The sequence below is a fragment of the Staurois parvus genome, unplaced genomic scaffold (assembly GCF_062004578.1).
Source record: "Staurois parvus isolate SC_StPar_1 unplaced genomic scaffold, SC_StPar_1.0 ptg000136l, whole genome shotgun sequence".
NCBI classification, from domain to species: Eukaryota; Metazoa; Chordata; class Amphibia; order Anura; family Ranidae; genus Staurois; species Staurois parvus.
Genome location: NW_028317932.1, coordinates 11,508,887 through 11,533,520, shown reverse-complemented (window position 1 = coordinate 11,533,520; position 24,634 = coordinate 11,508,887). Strand labels below are relative to the sequence as shown.

General features: G+C 39.9%; 1 protein-coding gene across 1 annotated transcript in view; it reads right to left on the bottom strand.

The window, feature by feature from the left end:
• Positions 1–24,634, bottom strand: part of SNX13 (sorting nexin 13) — a 169,084-nt gene that overhangs the window by 89,829 nt on the left and 54,621 nt on the right. Inside the window, exons 3-4 of the mRNA XM_089673177.1 lie at positions 18,556–18,658; positions 9,258–9,347 (exon numbers count right to left, since the gene is read on the bottom strand). Of these exons, the coding sequence (XP_089529303.1) occupies positions 9,258–9,347; positions 18,556–18,658 (193 nt within the window). The remainder of the gene's footprint in view (positions 1–9,257; positions 9,348–18,555; positions 18,659–24,634) is intronic.

Sequence of the window (24,634 nt, the reverse complement as noted above, 5' to 3'; positions counted from 1 at the left end):
TTTCTACTAACAATATACATTCTGGTATGCAACCATTATTTTAGACCATGTCACCCAGCAATGCAAATTTCTGTAAAGTCCCTGTGGTAGGACAAACAAGAAAAAATGAATGTGCTTTCAATGAAAAAGGGACCTGTGCTAATGACTTTTACTTACTGTCAAATCTCACCACTGAATGGATTGCTGTCCATCAATTATTGGTGGGGATCCCTGAGAGCCTTTAATCCTATTAGCTTCCTAATGAACAGGTCAAAATTCAACCAGTGGGTGGCCCAGTCAGCATTCCTCCACCTGACATCTTTCAATTGAAAAATTGGGTGGAAAATTGTTGGCCAAACAGTGCCTGCAGTGAATCTCAATGTGTTAATTACCCATTAGTCCATTTCACCTTTAAAAATCCAAGTAAAAATATTTCAGCATTAAGATTAGAGGGTTTTCCTAGATGCTGATTAGGTGTTCTTGTTTCATGTCTTCAGTAGGCGGTTATTCTCGGCTTCCTCATTGTCGTCTCTGTGTGTTCTCATTTCCTCTTTCCTGCTTTAACAGCAGGTTAATTTCATATAAAGTGCTTGTGGAAATCAGAGCTTCTATGATAAAGCAAAATTATGTAATACATGAAATACATGTGTCACATGAATCACAAAGGCTGAACACCGCTTCTGAAAAGACTAACTCTTTGGCGGTCATGTTGATCCTTTTTTTATTTTTTTTTTTTTTTAAACAGCGCTCAACAGTGTACAAAAATGCTAGAAAGTATCCAAAAATATATACACTGCTCAAACAAATGAACCTACAATATATCAAACAATGCGCTTCAACTTGCCGGGCAATAAGGACAACCTCGGAGCGCCACTGATTGCGTAATCTCTGTCTAATGCGCATTTCGCCCCTCCCACTGGGCGTCTTCAGGGACAGGTTTCACGAACTGGTCTAATATACCATGTATGCTCATCCTCTTCTGAAATAAGGACCTCTGGAGATTACTTGGAACTGGAGCCCGGCAAGTTGAATCGCATTGTTTATGATACATTGTAAGTGCATTCCTTTAAATTAATCTTATAATACAAGCAGTATTACGCTATGGGGGCCTCCTCTCTCCTTTCGATTTCCTTAAGACAGTAGGATATGTTGAGTGCATGACCGGAAGTAAAGGAAAGAAGGGAAATACCATTATCTACCACCAGACAAAGCGTTGTTTGACCTAAGTTGTGAGAGCAAAGGGTCCATCTAATCTGGCAAAAAGGGGGGGGGGTGTCACCGACTGAAGAGCACTTTAAAAAGAGCACCAGTCACTACTGGTAGTTTTGGAGCACAGAGCACTCTAAGAAGACATATACTGTGCGCGCGCGCTCTCTCTCTCTCTCTCTCTCTCTCTCTCTCTCTCTCAGAAGTGGGTCCACCCCTCACATTTTTGTAAATATTTTATTCTATCTTTTCATGTGACAACACTGAAGAAATGACACTGCTACAATGTGACGTAGTGAGTGTACAGCTTGTATAACAGTGTAAATTTGCTGTTTCCTTAAAATAACGCAACACACAGCCATTAATGTCTAAACCGCTGGCAACAAAAGTGAGTACACCCCTAACTGAAAATGTCCAAATTGGGACCAAAGTGTCAATATTTTGTGTGGCCACCATTATTTTCCAGCACTGACTTAACCCTCTTGGGCATGGAGTTCACCAGAGCTTCACAGGTTGCCTCTGGAGTCCTTTTCCACTCCTCCATGATGACATCACGGAGCTGGTGGATGTTAGAGACCTTGTGCCATTCCATTTGAGGATGCCCCACAGATGCTCAATAGGGTTTAGGTCTGGAGACATGCTTGGCCAGTCCATCACCTTTACCCTCAGCTTCTATATCAAGGCAGTGGTCATCTTGGCGGAGTGTTTGGGATTGTTACATTGGAATACTGCCCTGCGGCCCAGTCTTCAAAGGGAGGGGATCATTTTCTGCTTCAGTATGTCACAGTACATGTTGGCATTCATGGTTCTCTCAATGAACTCTGCAGCTCCCCAGTGCCGGCAGCACTTATGCAGCTCCAGACCATGACTCACATATACATCTATCTATCTATCTATCTATCTATCTATCTATCTATATATATATATATATATATATATATATATACACACACACACACACACACACATATATATATACACACACACACACACATATAAATATACATATATACCTGCACACATACCTTCCACGGTGGACTGTGAATGTATTTGTTATTTGAGCACAGAGCACTTTCATCTATTTACGTTTGCATCACCATGGACTGAAAGTTCATTTGGACACTTTGGATACTGTTTATATATATTTTTTTGGATAATTTTTGTAAACTGTTGAGCGCTGTTTAAAGACTTTTTTCTGAATAATAGTAGTATACACTTGGACAGCTGCACCAGTTCTGACACTATTTTAGTTTGTATGGGAATAGCCATAGTGCAGTTCATTCATTGATTATATGTTGATCCTCTTGTTTCAATACAAAGTCACTGATCTGGACCAAGTCAAAGGACTTCTGACTTTCTTAATATGCCAGATTCCTCTGGGTTTGGCGACTCATAATATTGAGAGGAAAGTGTCAGATAAAAGAGTCAAGCAGCATTTTCACATCAATGTCATCAATGGCAGTCCTCGTGTTTATTTAATGACAGGTATACATGTAAAGCCTGGTACACACAATGAGAACATCAGACAAATGATCAATTTATTTTTGTTTTTGCATGCTAGTCTCCTATTTAATACGAACAGGTTACTAGAGTTACGAAAATTGTCATAAGACAGAACACAACTCCTGTAATGGTGTAATGTATTACAACATATTCTTTTGTTTCCGAGCATGTGCGGTCTTGGTCACTTGATTTTTTACGGACGAATACTGTACTGATTAAACAAACATCTTTCATTCTAGTATCATAAAAGAAAAAAATGTCATGCTTGTCCCTTTGGATAATTTTGGATGATCTGTCGTGATCGGCTCTCAAAAGTTGTGTTCTAACGATCAGATTATCAGACAAATCGCTCCAAAAATGGTATTTTTCATCCGAAAGGTATTGTAATAAACCATTGCAGCATTGTACTAAAAAATAGAATTTGTACTATAACAACTATACAATATATTTTAAATGAGAAACTAGCAAACTAATCTGCTTGGAATAGCAGTAAACTATTAGTGTATACTTTTATCAGTACGGCATTTATGTTCTAATTACAGATTACAGAATGACCAAATAAAAGATTAATGCCAGCCAAAAAACTAAATACACAGTCAAAGGGTCATTACTCCTGGAAGGGATATTTCAGTCATCAGTGGAGTTGCGTATAAAGAGCTTTATGTCCTGGGGAATCTTGTGGTAAATAGCCCTGCCATAGTTCCTATCCCTGTTCCTGCCCACGTTGGGGTTTGAGATGTTTCCATTCCCCTTTTGCTCTTTTGACTCTTCTTGCTGCATTTACAACAAAAAGAATGAAACTAAAAATCAAACAGAGACAGTGGAATGACCACAAACATAGGTCTGAGAATGTAAGAGCAAATACTGTATCTTGATTCCTGACACACCTCTGTGCCGGAATGAATGAATACAGGTGTTATGTCATTCTGGCCCAGGCAATCAAGATGACCAAAGACGCCAAGCCCAGAAATAGCCAGATTTAAGATGCCGCCACTGGCTAAGGAGCTTTAAAGTGAATGTAAGTCCAGTCACTAAAATCTCAAGTTTAACATGTTAATGCAATTTTAATAGTATTTTTTAATATTTTTAAATCTGCAGCTTTTATTAAAGAAGGATTCCAGGTATGGCATTTTTTTAAACAGTCTAGCTTAGACCAATGTGCATATACCATAGCTGTAGGATCCCTCTAGAAGCTGGAAAATTGCTGTAATAAATGTTGCTACTCCAGTGTTCTCCACTAACTTCTGGGTCCTGTGCTGAACAGGTGCCCTACTGCATTATGAACACAATCTTTGAGTGGACCTGCCATGAAAGTCCAGTTCAAGCACTTCCTGTCATTTGGGGACAACTTGTCTCCCTATTGTCACCCAGTCATGTGGGCTTCTAATAGAGACTAAAAGTGGCTGTTTCAAAATAAATTAAAGTAAAACTAGAGGCATTTTTTTTCATTTTGGAGAGAGCAAGGGAGGATTATAACTTCTGTACGATTTTTTTTGCCATTTGTGTCTCATTGAGGAGATTTCCCTTCACTTCCTGTCCCATAGCCAAAACAGGAAGTGAGAGGAAATCATTGCAAATTAAAGGAAATTACTTGGGGCCCCTAGTGCCCCCATTGGAAGATTTTCCCCTGTATTATTTTTCAGGGGACAACTCAAAAGTTGGGTTTTTCTTTCACTTTTACTTTCAATAATAATGATAAACAGGACAAGGAGAGGGAGAATCTCCCTAACAGGGACACAGACAGCAATAAAAACTGACAAGTGTGCTAATCCCTTTCCACTCTATCCAAAATGCCTTTATTTTGCCTTTAGTTATACCGTGGTGCTAGCGCCTCCTGGCCCTTTCAGATGTCGCCAGCCTGGGCAGGGTTTGTGATCAAGTGACTGCCGTGATTGGCTTTCACAGCGGTCAAATTGTCAGACTTGTGACATGATCACAAGTAGAGATCAAGAGCTTTCTGTTAGCTGCCGATAACTGTGCGGGCAGCGCACACAGTGCACGCCCTTGCCACAGTTCTGTTTTTCTTTGGCCATGTATAAATGCAGCCTCTCTGTGTTAAGGCCCACCTGCAAAGAAGCTGCATATATGCGTACGGCCAGTGGGAAGGCGTTAAGCAGGCATGGTCTACTGTTGTCACAGCCAAGAAGCCTACATTGAGGAATGTCATGCAGCCATCGCTGAGATGCACACATGTAGAGGAAATGGCAGCAAAGAGGCTGCAAGGGATCAGCAGGGCTGAGATGCGAAAAGAAATACTAAGAACAGTTGTATGATTTTTCTTTTTCAAATAAAATACATTCAACTTTTGTAATGAACAGTGTTTTAACACACCGAAATGTGATTTAGTTAGGATTTGCATCTACTTCAAATTGGAACTCCACTTTATTATAAAAAGGACACCAATCAAAAGAATCAGTAAAACATATTTAAGGTATCCTTAGAGGCAACTAGTGCGAGTACCTGAATTTGCCATAATATAAAACAAATCAGTAATCCCCTTTTGTAATCTCCACTCTAAGGGCTTGTTTAGACTTGTAGTTTGGGGGGGCTAGAAAAGTAAAAAAAAAAATGTGCAGCTGAGCTGTTTTTGTTAACTAAACTAAATAAATGTCTACAGTGCACCAGATCTGCTGCATACATGTTAATAATAATACTAATAATATGTATTATTATTATTATAATAACTTCCTCCTCAGCTTTGTGTTAAACAAAAAAATGTAAATCAGAGAATCTGACTGCAAAAGGAATTTCACTCCCCCTCCCCTCTGCTTTTTCTCCCCCATCATCTTCCCTTACCTGTTATGCTGGGTTCTCTTCATAAAAATAAAACAATAAAGAAATTATTTACCTGCCCAGCAGATCCAGTGCTTTCCTACAACAATCTACTGTTCAGATGTTGCAGTCCATGTCCCATGCCGCCATTTTGGCCTCCCCAGCCAGCAGTTACTTCCGGGTTTGGGATGCTCGGTAAATGGGCTCCCACAGCCTCCTGAGTTATGTGATGGGGATATCCCAGGGGGCTGTGGGAGAAGGACATGTCATTCTAAGCTAGGTGAGAATGGAGGCAGGAAAAAAAACCCCAAAAAATAAAAAACAACGCTGACTATCCATTAATTTATACACGTACGCAAGTGCGTGCACTTCATGGTTTCTGGTACCAAAAAAGCTTTACTGATACATCAATAGAAAACATACAAAAGTGTAGGCTGCATTGGCAGCAATAAAAACAGTATCCATAAAGTGAGATTCCCCACAGAAACCCCCATAGTGGCAGTAATATCTCAAAATTACAATTACGGTTCATTTCAATATGATAAATTTGCTTGTAACGCTGTGAGGCCTAAGACTCATTGTGTATACAGCTTTGACAATTGTACAACTCAGTCCCGAGATAGTGGTCCTCAAGTGGAGTACGCCATATAAAAAGGAAAGAAGAGGTCGCATTCCAGGAGTGTTGACCAGATGCAAAACCATAAAAATTAGGCCAGGCTGTGCCAAGTAAAAAAGGCAATGGCTTCACATAAAAAATAACAGCCTTTAATGTAAAAAACAAGAAAGAAGGTCCTCTCAATAACAGAGGAAACTGGAGGTAAGGAAGGCAGAGAAAAAAAAAAAAAAAAAAAAGGAAGTTAAGGTAAAGGAGAGAGTAGGAAGGTCCGGCCATAGGGGAACCTTTAGATACAGACCCGTCTCGATAACAGGTCCTAAAAGAGGAGATATTAAAAATTCCCTCTAGAGATGGACCAGTTGAGCAGTTAATCTAGAAAGCGGCTGGTAGGGGAGCCAGGGCTGCCAAATCGATAGAAACCTATCCTGTTTGTCCTCCAGTATAGCCGTTAACTTTTCGTTAATGAAAATGCCCTGGATTCTAGACTTAAGTTTGGAGAAACGGAGACTTACAGGCACATGCTATGGTTTGCCTTGTTGCCTAAAAAAAGAACTCAATTAGTGTCTGAGATCTTTGATGGATATCTTGTAATGGTGGGGGAGCTTCGCTTGGATTCTTCCTTAGATTGATATGTGTGACTGAGTAATTCATGTTATATGTTTCACAGGCGATGGCCACTGGATAGGACCACAAAATATGGAACCTTGTTCTTGTATCTTTATACACTTGGAAACAGAGGGGATTATATCCCGGAACACACTTAGCTATGTGCACCGGGGTAAAGTACCAGAGAGTGAGAAGTTTATAGGAATTCTCTAATGCCTGAATGTTCTGGGAGCACTTCGAGGTGGCCTGCCAAATATGTATCATATCATCCTGTGATAAGTGTGCCCACAAGTCTTGGGCCCACTGAGTACAGTATGGAGGCAGCAGCTCTGCTAGGTGGTTGCAAATAGAACCATAAATCAGGGATAGAGTGCCCGTAGTAGTTGCATGGGAGTTACATACTGATTCCAATGAAAGCTTTTGGAGAGTCAACGTTCCTCACCAAGGGTTCAATAAAATGTCATAGCTAAAGAAATCGAAAGGTTTCCTTAGAGGGGATATGGTAATTATCGTGAAATTGAGTGAACGTTCGCAAGCCTTTCACCTTCGACATGAAATGAATTGTCACAAAGCTTTGGGAGATCCATCAAGTGAAAGAGGCCTTGTCAGTCACCCCAGCTAGGAACAGGGGACAGTCAAATAACCAGAGGAGAGGCAAATGAGAAGACAGACTCACAAAGTACTTGCAGGAATCCCAATGTATACGCTAAAACTGGATTGATCTTCTGCAGTCTGGCTGACAGAGGAGTGAGGACAAGGGGACTGAATGGACATCCAGGATGTCCACCATAGCCCAAGATGGTAGAGCTCTTCTGGAGAGGAATTGAGCCAAAGGTGTAACTTGGACTGCTGTATAGTAGTGCTGAATGTTCCAAGGTCCTTGCCCAATAGCAATTTAAAGTTTAACATCTCTTAATCGACTTAAATACAGCACACATATTATGGAATTGTGTTTGTTATTTCTGCCTTGGATAGGTTTCTGTTCTTTGCCTGTGTGTGTGTATTTAGACTTCTGCTGATACTACACAAATATCCTATACAAATTGTGTAGCATGTGACTGATGCAGCTGAGTGAATGTTCCACGGCAACACGGCTCCTATTCTTGCTTGGTTATATTATTTGCACTAGAAAAGCACAAATTCCAAGCGACCAGCATAAGACTGGGCTCAGTCATGTAATTAGTTGGTATATATATATATTTTTGAATTATAGTCTATATCCAAATAGTGGAATTTACCTGCATATGCAACGTTATCTACCTAAACAATATGTCTCTGCTTTCTGAGCTCTATTTAGAAGAAAAAAAAAAAAAGAAAAGAAAGAAGTGTCTTCAAAACAAAACTCAGCCCTGGGCTCTCCTTGTTACAGGGAATCCTCAAACCCAAGAACAAAAACGTATTATACTGCAGTTTACCAAGCCTTAGATGTGGTGGCTACATTATTTTTTTACTTTTTGAGGCTAGGAACATTTTCGGCAAGTATGATGCCTGCTGATCTTGCCAGAAATACTTGTGACTTCCTTTGAGCTGAAATGAAGTCACAAATATTCTTACCTGCCTTCCATGCCATCTTCTATAAACTAGTAATCTTGCTTCCCTCATTAAATGGAGAATAATAGAGGAAGACCTATTTGTAGTTCAAATCAGGAGAGCAGCCTAGGTAACAACATGGCTCCCTTCATAAATAGAGTAGGGGAGTGAGTGTAGCCACCCATGGACATTAAAATGTGCTATTCCAAGGATTAACAGGTAAAAAAAAATGTTTTTACAAAAAAAGATAAATAAATGCAGAGAATACATTTAAAGTACTAGTTAGGTGCAATAAATTAACTTTTGTTTTTTGGGTTTAGATATACTTTAAAGTGCTAGCTTCCTGGGTTTTACTCTAGCCATCTTACTTCAGCGCTTTTATTTTATGATGTAGATAATGACACCTGATAATGACTCTTACTTTAAAGATCTGCTACTTGTTCCAGGTGTGTGACTTAAAAAAAAAAAAAAAAGCCAGAGGTTAAGCACAACAGTCAGGCAACTAGTATTCTCAAATGGAGGTCAGCAACAGTAGCCCCTGCATGGCCCTGCTGTCACCATCCCACCTGACATTCTGTAGAATCGGAGGAGCAGAAAAGAAAACTGTCATCCAAACAGCAGCTGCATCCAATCAGATGCTGACTGTCAGGATACAATAGCCACAACAAGAGCCTTGTCCATTTGTGCTGTATAGTGTGGCTTTAGGAATTGGTTAGATTTTTTGTGTTTAGCCCCCCAGCTAAATGCAAAAAGATCCAACTGTGTATGACCAACATAAAGTTATTATTATTATACAAGATTTATATAGCGCCAACAGTTTGCTCAGCGCTTTACAATATAAAGGGAGACAATACAGCAACGATACAGTTCAATGCAAGAGGGATAGGAGGGCCCTGCTCCTCGGAGCTTACAATCTAGTAAAGTCATCTTATCCAAAACTTTTTAGCATTACCTTTGCTTCCACTCAGGGATAATGGGGTGAAATGAAGATATAATGCATTCACCGTGGGAAGCCATTGAAAAAACAAGCTGCATAGAAACTTACTTGCTGCAGGGGCTCATCAATCATATTGGCACCTGTGACTCTTCTGTCGATTTTGATGGGTCTAGCTTCCCGTTTCATTTCCTCCAAGCACTGACAAAAAGGAAACACAAACAATGAGAATCAGACAAATGACAGTGACAAACTGTGCAGATGAGCAATATCAACACAGAATGATAAAGTAAATGGAATGTGGAAAGTAGCAGGATCCTGTGCAAGTACAAACTGCTTGTTCAAAAATTGGCAGTATATCTTTATATATATTACAGACTAACATCTCACATACCAACACACACAAACTGGTAGCTGTGGTGGAACAACAAATCCTAGAATGCCTTGTCAGCGAAGGGAGTGCCACACATTGGTGCATATGTGGTAAAACGTATTAAAAAGGAAAAAAAAAAAAGTTGCTGATCTTGAAAAGAATGTTTTGTGATTGTCGATCTATACCTACATATTAAAGCCAACATAGGAAAGAAAGAACAATGACAGACAATGAAAGAAATTGTACTGTACAGAGTCCATACAAGGAAGGTTACTACCAGGCAGTGCTGTTCACAGCCCACTTCTAGTAAAAGAAGACATTCTTAGCACCCTGTACAGTATACAGTGATTAGATCATTTTTTGATGTCCCTCTGTCTCAGGCTGTGTATAGAGATGGTAATGACGCCAGTGACAGTTAGCCTCATGTGTCTTCCAGGGTGGAAGCATCACCTGCATTCACAGCTCCAGAACCAGCATGAGAGCCCCCTCTATGAAAACAGTCTCAAACGCTCACTATAAGAGTCTACAAGAGTTTTCAGTGACAAGAAGCACCACAGTAAACATTCCTCAGCACAGAAATTTCAGTGTGTAAATGAAGCAAGCTCAGCATGAATACTGATCATGTAAGTTTTAGGCATTTGGGAGTAGGTGAACTCCTTGTAGACAACCCTTTGAGGACCAGAAGATTACGGAACGCCAAAAGAATCAATTTTTTGTTTTTAAAGTTCGTACACTTCAGTTGCTGTAACTAAGCCATTTCATGAAATAATTGGCAAAAAGCTAGATCCATAAGAACTAATATTTTGACTCAAAAAAAAAAAAAAAAAAGAAAAGTATTTTAAGTTCTTAATCAGATGATACAGGCAATTAAAAACATGAGACAAATATGTCCCTTGGTCCTCAAAGGGTTAAATAGGTGTTAACACCCAGAGGCAGCTTCCCATCTGAAGGTCACACTGATTACATGATCAAAAACCCATCTGGTTACAAGCACTAATGGGAGATATTGGTGACAAAACATTGCAGCTCCATAAACACATATGTGCGAGGACTGGGCTTTAAGGCGAACAGAGAACTGGGCAGGATTGATCGCTTAAGATTTCAGTCCAGTCCAGCAGAGTGAAAAGAAAATGAAAAGCTTCCAGGATTTCTGGCAGGTATTTTTCTATTCTTAGTGCCTGTTCACACTGAAATGCGTTGGGAAAATCTACGCTCCATGTGCATTTCCCTCACCATGTTCCAAATACAGAGGGTATGCAATTTGCTGCGGGTGTCAAAAGATTCCCAACGACAACCCAAACGTAGATTGCAATCTCCCTTCATGGATCACATAGTACCTCAGTACCACGCAATCCAGTTACAGTGCATTTTTAAAAGGTGTACACTCACTACTTTTGGTGCAATCCAGTGCAAAATTTCAACTCATTCAAATGAATGGGCTGAAAAAAAAAAAAAAAATCACACTGCGCAGGAATCACACAGGAACACAGAGCGCATGTCTGTGATTTCGGTGTGAACCAGCACTTACAGCATTTTTTCTAAAGACAAAACAGAGATGTACTGTGTATGTTTATGTGTATGCCCAGATATACACTTTAAATTTTGCATAGTGCAACACACAGGTGTGAATAGGCTCGAAGGGCTAGTTCACACTAGATGCTATCCAGTGCATTTTTTTTTCTGCATCGAAAATGCATGCAGTGTTTTCCATGTATTCCAATGGCCCTGGATCAAACTAGTGCAGTCAGTTTCCGGTGCAGAAAGAAAAAAAAAAAAAAAAAAAAGAAAAAGTGTAACATGTTGCATTTTTTCTGCACTGCGCAATACTGGAACATGGCAAACTGCATCGGAACTGTGTATGGTGTGAACTGTAAGCAAAAACGTATCCAAAATTCATCCAGAGTACATTTTTGTAGTGTGAACTGACCCTAAAAGTGTATGTTAAATAGAATATTGTATAGTAGGGTTAGGATTAAAAAGATGAGCTTAATTAATAAGGTGAGGCTGACAATTTGGAGACGGGTTAAAATCCAGGGTGTGGGTACACACATACGAATTCAGCGTGACCCAGAACAAACACTAAAATAGCACCACTACGTGCAATGGAAATGGTTAGGCCAAGGTTCACGCCGATGCACTGTGATTTAGGAGCAGCATGATTGTATCTGTGTTTTACATGCTCTTCCATTTACTTCTATTAGACCCTGCATTTTCTGGAAGCGCATCAAAGATGAAGCATGAAGGACATTCAGGCACTTTCATGAAAATGCATGATCTAATAGAAGTCAATGGGAGCGCATCTAAAATGTGTAAAAAGCACATCAATCGTGATAAACCCAAACTGCAGTGCACTGGTGTGAACCCAGGCTAAAGTATAACTAAAGACAACATGTTCTTTTTAAGTTTTGGATTTCCTCTAACTTCCTGTTTTGGCTATGGCACAGAAAAAGAAGGCAAATCTCCCCAGTGGCACACAAAAGGAAAAAAAAAAAACTCTCCCTTTATCTAAAAAAAAAAAAAAAAAAAAAAAAAAAAAAAAAAAAAAAGACTGACTTTAGTTCTATTTTAAAGAATATTTTCCCTTTTGCAGCCAAAATGCAATGACACCTACTTAAGATCTGTAAATGCAAAACTTTTTTTTTAGTTTTGGATAGAGTGGAGAGGGTTTAGAACTGTCAGTTTTTAATGCAGTCTGTGTACCCGTTAGTGAAAGTCACACTCTCTATTTGTCCTGTTTACCATTATCATTGAAAGTGGGGGTTCCCAAGGAGTTACCTTTATTTGCAGGGATTTTCTCTCACTTCCTGTTTGGCTATAGGACAGGGAGTAAAGAGAAATGTCCACAATAAGACACAGATGGGAAAAAAAAAAATTCCTAACAGGGGTTACAACCCTTCCTTGCTTTATCTAAAATGGGAAAAAAAAAAAAAAAAAGAGAAAAAGTCTGCCCATAGTTCCACTTTAATTATATTTTCTTTCACATAAAAATATTGAAAAATTGCTGCTTACCTTTTCCTTGCATCATGTGTGATTACATGTGGCTAGGGATAGATGAGCGGCCCTATACGCTGACCATTTGCATCCAGGGCCATCCATTTATTTGTCCCTAATTGCAGGTAATTGCTCTATGTGTGATTACATGTGGACAGCTGCACAGGCTCTCGGCCTGTCATCTGTACAGGCTGAGCGGCTGCAGCTAATTGGGGACACCGGTTCATACCCACTAAAGAATTACGCGGCTCTGGGTGGTGTATGGCCAGGAAAAGCCGCGTGAAGAGAGATCTACAGCAGATTCAAAGAAACTAGTTAGGTAAGAGATATTAGGGTTGATTTACTAAAACTGGAGAATGCAAAATCTGGTGCAGCTATGTATGGTAGACAATCAGCGTCTAACTTCAGCTTGTTCGATTAAGCTTTGACAAAAAAAAAAAATTGGAAGCGGATTGGTTTCTATGCAGAGGTAAACCAGAATTGGCATGTTGCAGTTTTAGTAAATCAATCCCCATTGTTTGTAGCCTCCCTAGTGGTCTGATTATGTCAGTATTTCTGTGCTCAAAGCGGTACATTAAGTGATATAATCAATTGATATAAATAAAGTCCCAACAAGTGAAAAAAAATTTTTTATAGCACAATATATATATATATATATATATATATATATATATATATATATATATAATATAAAAATCCAGATTTTTCAATTCTTTGACTTTTATATTCCCACTTTTTGTTGCATGCTCATATTTATGGTGCCAATTATATCCATCACCTTCTAGTGTGTGCGCTCCCCCTTGAGGGTCGAATTTTTGAGGTGAGCGCACACACTAGAAAGTGATGGATATAATTGGCAGCATAAATATGAGCATGCAACACTTGTTGGGACTTTTTTTATTTATTTATATCGATTGATATATGTCACAGTTTTATAATTGGTCACTTTGATTTTATATTTGCTTTGGAATATATTTCACCTTTAATTAAGGTAATAAGGATACACAAGGTTTATTAATATTCTTTCATTTTAATATTATTTATATTTTGTTTTGACAACATTATAACAAAAAAAAAAACCAAACAAACAAAAATCCACAAAATGTTGACAAATGCTTGTGAAACACTACGATTTGCCTGATACCGTCCTCTGATATAAAAGTGGACTGGGAGGAGGCCAGCTTTCTAAAGTATTTTTGTAACGTGTATAGAACACTAACTGTATGTTAAAGGCAAAAAAAACTTCCTCTGCACTACTCTCCAAGCAGTCCGGTGGCTGCAGAGCAAGTTCCTCCATTTCCCGTACAGTTCTATGGAAAATGTTGTTCAAACAAAACCACAAACAGCACTTTCCTCGCTCTTATCAGGGTAATTGATTTCATTAAGTTGGCACAAGCCCAGCACCCTGGCAGTCCTCCATATACAACTCATGCTTTATGTGATTGTGTAGCCTACTGAGGTGACCTGGCGCATGACCATGATATAATAAACACACCCATCACAGTGCCCTGCACAGAGCGGGCCACGCAGAGGTCATACAGGCAGGCCATCCACTCATCTGCTAAGTGACTGATGGAACAACATGGAGAACACAGTTAATGCAGCTATTCCTGGGCAGACTTTCATGCTTCAGAAATATTCTCTTAATGTAAGAATACCTTTAATAAAATAATTAGGTCTCACTCACAGAGGTACTGAGGCCCGTACACCATGAACTGGCTATTTGTGCATGCACCAGGAGCTGCCAGGTGCTGCGTGCGGGCACAGCCTATGCAAGGCCGGACATACATGGGCTGATTTCTGAACGATTTTCTGTTTGAAAATCGGACCTAAGAATAATCGTCCGATTTTCACTCTGTTAGTAGGGCAATGGCACAGGCCGATTTTTGTGGTTCCTCCCCATTTCGTTTATCGGGCATGCTGGAAAATTCGTGACCGATTTTCGAAATCATTGGTGGCACCTTCGGATTACAGAATGAACAATGTTTTCGTTTTTCGATCGAAAATATGTTCGGAATTCGACCCATGTGCGGCCTTCTTAAGTCTATGGGGATGCAGCAGGGAAATGGACACAAGTGTGGGTGAGCGGCCCTAAACGCACACTGCATTTGGGGCCACTCACCCGCACGCCTGTCAATCTTTGCACAGCACCTGGCAGCTCCGGGCACATAAACAGCCAACTTGACGATGTACGGGTCTCAGCGCCTGCATGAATGAGGCCTTAGCAAGATTGGATCTGTTTAGTACAATTTTGCCAAGGTAGTAGATACTGTATATAAGGAATGAAGTCAAATATTCATTCACCAGCCTTTAACCCCTTGTCTACCAAGGTGCATTTATAAACATTCTGGTATTCAAGGGGTTATAACAAGCTCAGGGCTGCTACTGCGGCCGCAAGCTTGCTATGGTTTTTTGTAGCCAGCATCTGGCTTTCATGTACAAATTATCCAGTCAGCTCACTTTTACAGTACCGTGAAGTGCCCCATTCCCGATCTTCTCTGAGATTTGTGAACCCGGAGGTGCTCAGCTCTGAGCAGTTACCAGATTCAGAGCTGTCAACATTTCAGCTGAAATGCCAGGTAGACGGCTGATCAAGCACCGTGCTGGTACACCTATGAGTTGTTTAGCATCTGTACAAGGCAGATTTTCTGTGGGTCCCTTTTTATTTAAACCCCAGAATTGATAAAATATTGATTAAAACTGGAAGCAGTAACAGTTACAAAAGGCACCTAAGGTGGGACATCATTGAAAGGGATTTTTAATGCACCAAAAAAAAAAAAAAAAAAGTGAAAAAAACAATTACACCGCAGCACATCAACCCAATGCAATAGTGTAAACCCAGCTTTAAAGTTGTATTAAACCCAAAAATGTAATATACTGCAGCTTACTAATCATTAGATGTGGTGGCTGCATTCGGTTTTTTTTCCCCCTCTGTTTTCACCTGGTGGTCCAACCAGTAGCCCACCTCCTGTATTAGAGCGCCCCCACTCTGGATGAAGGAGCACAGGGGGCACCTTTGGACAGCAGCATTGACAGTCTGGAGGGGAAGGGAGTGTTAACTGTACTAGCAGATTTAAATAAACTAAAAAACGGAAGCCAAACTTCATCTAATACTTTATACGCAGTTAGAGCACAGTTTTTGTCCCTTTTGGGAAAAAGATTTTACATAAATAAAAGCTGATCATTGTAAACACCCCTATCAGTATTAAATTGTTTGTATCATCCCTGTAACTGATACATTCTGCTAGAGAGCTTGTTCTTTTGAAAAACAATAGACTTACTAACTGGATCACCAGGTGAAAACAGAAGAAAGAAAGCCTAAAAGAGAAAGTGAATGCTGCCATCATGTCTAAGAAATGATAAGCTGCAATATTTGGGTTTAATGCCACTTTAAATTGACACTAAATATTTATAGTCTCCAAAAATAATCTCTCTATATATATATATATACACACTACTTATTGAGCTTGTACCCTATTTTTCATTAAATCATTTATTTTCTTTTTCGTCTTTTCTGACTCCTTGCAACATCTTCTGTGAGCTTCTGAACCTCTTCTTTTCCCTCTCACTTCCATTTCTTTGAAAAGAGCAGTGCACACTAGTTGTGGACGTGCACTGCCATATACACACTACAAATCCCATAGTCCATAGTCCCTAGTCCATTTTAGGAACAAGAAATCCTGAAACTGTAACAGCGAGTCAAGTCACAGAAGTAAAAAGGCTAATTTGGAGATTCAGAGGAGGCTAAAAGCAAGAGAAGGTACTTTCTAAGTTAGGGAACAGAGTGGATTTGATTTAAATCTCTAGTGAAAAGGCTCGATTTAAATCATATTTTTTTAAAGAGCACCTGTCATCTCTGTCCTGCAGCAGCCCCTCCTTTGACCCACTTTTGACTCACTGACAGTCCCATTCACTTTAATGGGATGGCAGGTGATGCCACAGTGACACAACAAGGTGTTAATATTTGCAAACCAAATGAAGGTTTCCCTTTTAGAATAAGCTGTTAGGTTAGTAAAACAGTGATAGCAGAACCGATTTTAGGTTAATCACAAATAGTTGAACTACTCAAATTCTTTTATTTCATGTTTTTTCTCATGGTTACTGTGATATTGTGTGAATTCATCAATGCAGTGCATCTTATCTCAGCTTGCAGAGCTCGGATTCATTGAATGAGTTTACTAAGAATGTAAATATTGCAGAATATACAGCCTCATGCTACATAATTAAGTTCCATTTCATGCTGAATAAACTAAATTATCAATGGATCTTAAAAAGAATACTATTTTTAGATAGATTTTTACTCCAAAGGAGTTTTATTAAAATAAATTTGATTTAAATCAAAAAAATCCGATTTAAAACAAAAAAAAAAATCATTGATTTTTATCTACCCTTTTAGGAATACATATCTGAGTAGAATTTATTTTTTTTTTTGAAAACCAGGAGTTTAGGGTCACTTTAAAGTGACCACATCATGAGAGTTTAGTGGCTGCCATTACTGACCTCTTCTCTCTAAGATGCTGGTTCTCTAGCTGTCATACTAAAGCTTTGGCTTTACCCCAGGTTCACTCCTAAGCGTTTTCTGCAGTGTTCTGCGTTTTGCAGAAACGCACTACAGTCCATTTAACATGATTTCCTATGGGGCACATTCACACCTGTGCGTTTTCTGGAAAGAGTCAGGGACTTTTTTGAACGCAAAAAGTTGCATTTTGTTTCTATAGACCTCAGCGGAAATGCTGCAGAAAAGCATGAATTTCATTCTTGCAGTTTAAATCTGCCTAGCAACAAGAAAAAAAAAAACAAAAACCACAAAAACGCATAAAAAAAAGCGTCAAAAATGTGTCAAAAACGCAACCTAAAGCAAAAACAACTCAAACACAACCTGCGTAGGTGTGGACCTAGCCTTAATGATTTCTGAATTGTCTGCGGGTTCTGACACGTTTACAGTATCCTTCTTCTGGGTCTGACTTAAAAGTACGGAAAGCCAGGCAACCAAGCAACTTGCATTTTCAAAAGCGAACTATACTTCTCCCATGACAGAATCGCTATAATGAGGCAAAAAGCAAAGTCAAATATGCAGTAAACCATGCAGAACCCTGAGGAAGTCACGTGTCTATCGTGACGCAACGTGTCGGTACGCGAGGAGGATTCTGGGAGCACGGTGACGTCATTTCTGGCATGGCGGCCATATTTGAAACCCCTATAACAAATACCCATGCAAGGCATTCATAGCATGAGGTATAGTGCCTGATATTGAAGATCTAAATGTGAGTGGGCATTCTTATTATATATAGATTGAATAAATACAGTTTTACACTATGAAAGTTTTCTGTTTATATATGAACTGGGGAGGAAGCTGCTGACAGAGTATACGACTCTGGGGAGGATCCGGTGATACATCAGAGTGGTGTTTTATCCTAAGGCGAGCTGACCCTGTGGGAGGTGAGGGGCCACTGTAGCCATTGTTTGGATTCACACAGTGTGGACACCTGTGATCACATGCATGAAGATTGAGTTTTTTGGACACTATTTTACATATGGACTTATTTTGAGTGATCTATATTTTGAGTGATTTTGATGAATTATTTGCTGTGATCACTTTGACACTTTGAATATTCCCGGTGGGAACACGTGTGTTGCACTTTACTTTATTTGCACATTTGCACAGATTTTTAGAACACGTATTTATATATTTATTATTATTTTATATATGACATTTAGGATTCAGCGCTGCACTTTGTATTAAATATGCAGTAAAAACACACAAAGTATTAGTAACTATCTTTCCATCTAGGTCTGTGCTACGCTGATAAAACGGATATTGTGAGTTCCAACACAGGATTGCTATTCACACTGCCTTAGATCAATAAATCCAACAGCTCCAACTTAATAGGTGAAAGCTGATAGGACAGATATGAGAGATGGCTCCTTCCACATTGAAAAGCTGTGTCTTGTTTTCCAGGGAACGTGAAAGTAAACAGTAAGATTACACCAAAGCAGAGTTCAATGGCATGTAAAACAAGCAGTGTTTAATGTAATGGAACTTACCCGGGGGATTCCAGCTGAGGTTGGAGGAAGAAACGAGTGCTCACACCTCTCAAGGTACTTTTCAGAGCTTATTTTCCCAAACAGAAGTGTGACTACAAAACCACTGTGAAAAGAAATACAAGATATTAAAAATATGGGAAAAAAAAGAGACTGCAGAGAATACACTGTTGACATAAACTTCCATGGAAAAAGTTAAAATAATATCCTGATAACAGCAAATAATGAAGGTCAGACTGTAGTATTATTATACAGGATTTATATAGCGCCAACAGTTTGCTCAGCACTTTACAATATAACGGGGGACAATACAGAAACAATACAGTTCAATACAAGAGGGTTAGGAGAGCCTGATCCTTGGAGCTTACAATCTAATGCCCCGTACACACGATAAGAATATCGGACAAACGATCAGCCGTTTTTTTTTGCCCGCTAGTCTCACATCGAAAGTGAAAAGGTTACTAAAGATATGAAAATTCTCCTATGAAAGAAAAGATATTCGAAAGGGATGTCATGTATTGCATTGTATTTTCAGACGACTACTGTACTGATTAAATGAAAATCGTACGATCTGGAATTGTACAAGAAAATTTTTTGCACTTGTCCCTTCAGATATTGTCGTACGAATTGTCGTGATCAGCTCTCAAAAGCTGTGTACCAACGATCCGATTATCAGACGATCGGTCCTCATACAAAAATTTTCGTATGATTTTCTTACAGTGTGTACGGGGCATAAGAGTAAGGCTACGTTCACACTAGCTTTGTCAGCAGGCATCAGACAGGCGTTTGGGAAGCGTTTTTAACGCTTCTGAAACGTCCATGAAAATTCTGCACATGGCAGCACACAGTGCTGTTCACATGGAAGCCTTAGCGTCCCCTTGCATTGCGTCAAAACTGACACCTCGTGTCCAATCAGGAGGAGTTGAAGCCTCTCATTCAAGTCTATTGTGCTGCTCTGCAAACGGCTTTGCGGTTGCGAGGCGTTTGCGGAGCGTTAATACCATTTAACTTCATTATAGGAGTTTGTGGTGCGGTTTTAACGCAACCACCTCAAAACAGCGCATAGGGCATTTTGGGAGCGTTTTAGGAGCGTTAAAATTGCTTCCCAAATGCCTGTCTAACGCTATAGGGGCGTTTGGCAAGAGTTAGAAATAAAGTCAAGTGTGAATGAGCCCTAAGGGTTCTTACATATTTGCTTTGCCCTCTGAAGAGCGATCAGTGGTACATCACTTCTCAGGGGGGGGGTTTGATAAGCGGGGAGGAGAGGTCACATCCTCACTGCCTCTTTTAGCCCCTATAACCATGCACCACATGTGCATGTAAGGCATGTGGTTGCGGGGGAAGTTGCGCCGTGGCACCTTTCAGTTACATGGGTCATGTTTGGCAGGGCATAATTTTGCTACCTTTGCAGCTTAAAGGAGAGTGGTTGGGGGGAAGGAGGCAGTAAAAATGCAGCATAATGTGTTTTTACCGCCTTCGCAACCACAATCTTAGATGTGCAAAATTAGATTATAAGAACCACTCAAGGCACAAGTAAAATTAGAAAGTGAACATGTAATGAATCATCTTAGGTCAGACATTGTCATCTTAATTTGACATCATCATAGAAAACATTTCAGCCAGATTCAGCAGGCTTCTCTTAACACTTCTGCTCGGAGGTGCAACTGTCACATGATTCTGCAGGGCCTCACACCGCACAGCTCAGAACCTGACTGCCATTTCCTCAGCAAAAGATCTTTCACTTTAAGGCCACATGCACACTAGCCATTTAGCCTGTGTGCATTCAATCTCGGTGCTTTAGGACAGTCCCACCAGCTGTCAAGAAACCCGAACAGTGCTGGCATCTGATTGAATGCAGGTGCTGTTTGGCCATTTTCTGCCTGGCTCCTTTGATTTTTCAATAATTTGATATTGGGCAGGAGTTGGCTAAAATTCCCTCGGTGTATGGCCAGGTTAAATTTTGTTTTCCGTTCCAGCAATCAGATACAGACGCCATACATGATTCATTATTCTCATTCAACCAGCAGGTTGAGCAAAAAAAGAAAAAGCCAATTCCTCCCTTTTGCATATTTGATGTGGATGGGGGAATCCTTCTCAATGAGCTATTGCAGGGGTGGGAAACTGTGGGCCTCCAGCTGTTGGTGAACTACAAGTCCCATCATGCCTCTGCCTTTGGGAGTCATGCTTGTAACTGTCAGTTTTGCAATGCCTCATGGGACTTGTAATTCTTCAACAACTGGAGGGCCACAGTTGCCCACCCCTGAGCTATTGTGTTCTGACAGCGGGGACCCTTTCCCGCCGGCAAAATACAACGATCAGTGTTGCCAGCTATAGCCAACGGCACTGATCGTTCGGGAAAAACCCAACAGGCTGGTTGTACATTAGAAGATCACAGATTGACTTGTGTACAACCAGATAGACCATACATTATTTATTTAATACAGGTACTTATGTAGCAAAAGATTTATACAGCGCTATATATATATATAAGTACACCTGTTCAATTGCTTGGAAGCACAAATTGCTAATCAGCCAATCACATGGCAGCAACTCAATGCTTTTAGACATCTAGACGCTGTGAAAACGACTTGCTGAAGTTCAAACTGGACATCAGAATGGGGAAGAAAGGGGATTTAAGTGACTTTAAACATGACATGGCATGGTTGTTGGTACCAGAAGGGCTGGTCTGAGTATTTCAAAAAGTGTGGCTCTACTGAGATTTTCACGCACAACCATCTGTAGGGTTTACAGAGAATGGTCCGAAAAAGAGAAAATATCCAGTGAGCGACAGTTGTGTGGATGCAAATGCCTTGTTGATGTCAGAGGTCAGAAGAGAATGGGCAGACTGGTAGGAGATGATAGAAAGGCAACAGTAACTCAAATAACCACTCGTTACAACCAAAGTATGCAGAATACCATCTCTGAACGCACAACACGTCAAACCTTGAAGCAGATGGGCTACAGCAGCAGAAGACCACACCAGGTGCCATGCCTGCCATCTAAGAACAGGAAATGGAGGCCACAATTCACACAGGCTCACCAAAATTGGACAACAGAAGATTGGAAAAACATTGCCTGGTCTGAGGAGTCTCGATTTCAGCTGCGACATTCAGATAGTAGGGTTAGAATTTGACGTACACAACATGAAAATACGGATCCATCTTGCCTTGTGTCAACGGTCAGGCTGGTGGTGTAATGCTGTTGGGGACATTTTCTTGGCACACTTTGGGCCCCTTAGTACAAAGGCTATGGCCTACCTAAGTATTGTTGCTGACCATGTCCATCCCTTTATGACTACAGTGTACCAGTCTTCTGATGGCTCATTCCAGCAGGATAATGCACCATGTCACAGCTCAAATCATATCAAACTTTTTTTGAACATGACAATGAGTTCACTGTACTCCAATAGCCTCCACAGTCACCAGATCTCAATCTAAAAGAGAACCTTTGGGATGTGGTGGAACGGGAGATTCACATCATGGATGGGCAGCCGACAAATGTGCAGCAACTGTCCAAAATAGTCTCTGTTGCTCCTTCATCCATGGTGGAGGCACTCTAATACAGGAGATATGTTACTGGCCAGACCACCAGGTGAAAACAGAGGGAAAAAAGACAAAAAAAAAAAAGAAAACTAATGCAGCCATCACATATAATGATTGGTAAGTTGCAATATGTTAAATTTTTAGTTTTGTGTTCAATACCGCTGTAAGGCAGTACAACGGACACTTCCGAAACTGACCACTCTGGTTTAAGTTATGGATTGTTCCTTCAAAAACAGCAGATTGGGGTTTCAAATTCTAGAGAAGCCACAAATCACAGTTTAATTTTTTTTATTAGAAAAATAAAATAAAAAACAGCTGTGATATTTGTTGTTAAAATCTATCCAAAATAAAAAAAAAAAAAGTTTTACCTTCAGTTTTGTCTGAAGTACAGAACATTCAAAAGGAAAAATCCATGCAAAGCTGGACAAGAACAATCATAGGATTTCTAAAGTATGTGAACAAGGCTTTACTCTGGAAAGTTATATAGGTTGCAGACACTACCATGTCCCATAACTTAACGGAAAATAGGACCAGCCACTGTGAAATCTGCTCACACAATACTTTTATTATATACACAATTAGCCATCTCAAATGTATGGAACAAGTCATATCAGAGGCCATTAAACTGCATGTCTCTGTACACAGGGCTGCTATTCAGCCACTGGTTTCAGCAGATTCATTCACTGAAAGTGATGTCTAGAACGAATGATATATGCCCTTATGACATAATACATGCCCTTATGATAGAATATATGTCCCTTATGACATAATATTTGCCCCTTATGATATAATACATGCCCTTATGACAGAATACATGCCCTTATGACAGAATACATGCCCTTATGATATAATACATGCCCTTATGATATAATACATGCCCTTATGACAGAATACATGCCCTTATGATATAATACATGCCCTTATGATATAATACATGCCCTTATGACAGAATACATGCCCTTATGACAGAATACATGCCCTTATGACAGAATACATGCCCTTATGACAGAATACATGCCCTTATGACAGAATACATGCCCTTATGATATATTATATGCCCTTATGATATATTATATGCCCCTATGACATAATACATGCCCTTTTGATATATTATATGCCCCTTATGCCATTAGGTTTAATGCCCATAATCAGTTACGTATATTTAATGTGAGAGCTAGCTGGTAAAAGGTTACCCACTGCCTCAGCATGAGTTATATTCTGGTTGTTGCATAATCAGGCAATATTTTAGGCGTATGTAATATGAAGCAGTCATAATCTTGGTGCGCAGCATACAGACTGCATGACAGTGATGGCTGCCCAGAGGTCCCTCTTATGACCATCACACTTAAAATTCACAGCAACGGAGTAAAATTCGAGCAGCTCATCTATTTTTTATGAGACCTACTGCACAGCAGCGTGATAGACAACTGCCTTCTACTGTAGGGAACCACCAATATGTAAGCAAAGATTTAGGGCACATTCACACTAGGAACTGCATGCGAATTGCACAAGAATGCTGTGCACCTCCTGTGCGATTCACATGTAGTTCTGTGCAGTGCGATTTTATCTCATTCATTTTAACCGAATCCCGCAGCAGACCGCAGAGGCATTGTGATCGGAATGTGGTGAGGGAAGCTGCATGGAAATGCAGCTCTCTCGTACTGCATTCATGTCTGCACGGGCCCTTAAAAAGTGTTTGCGCTTTCAGAGCCAAGTTGAGATAACATCTACTTTAAGTTATGTTATGTGAATGGAACATGTAACAAACGTAAAGTGTTACTAAACCCAGGACCCTGCATTCACTCTATCTGCTCTCCCACAGTACACAGAACAAAGAAATGCAATTAATTTAGTAAATATAAACTGCTAAATACCTTTTCTCATCAGAAGTTAGAGCAGTCTTGTGACTACTATCAGTGTCCAGCAGAGCACTGGTTAAACCTTGTAGGAGTTTTCTTTCTGCTCTAGGAGGATGCAGAACCCCTTACCTCTGTCTGGACAGTGGTGATTGGCCCTGTGTTGATCACATGCACTCCCCCCCACAAAAAAACGCTGCAGCAATACACACTAAACTGAGCATGAGTATGTGGCTACGGGTTCAGTCTGTCTTATCAGGTGGACAGGAGGAGGGGCAGAGAAAACAGTATCAAACAGTCTTTTTACACAATGCAGAGGATTAACCCCATAGGTTCCACAGGAGTATAACAAGCATGCTTTACTGCATACACAGACTGATTTTACTGTTGTGGGTTTAGTAACACTTTAAAAATAAAACATTAAAAATAATTGCTTGTAGGCAGGTTGCCTATTTGTAGTTTAACCTCCCTAGCGGTCTGATTATGTTAATATTTCTGTGCTCAAAGCAGAACATTTTTTTGCATGGAAATATGCTGTTTTTTATTGTAGGCCTGTAATTTTTAGGAATAACTCACTGAAAATCTGTCTGAACAAGAGTCCAGTAAACATCCCAGGTATGATAAAATTTGAGACACAAAATCATAAATTATAATATAATAATCATAAAAAATAATAATATAATA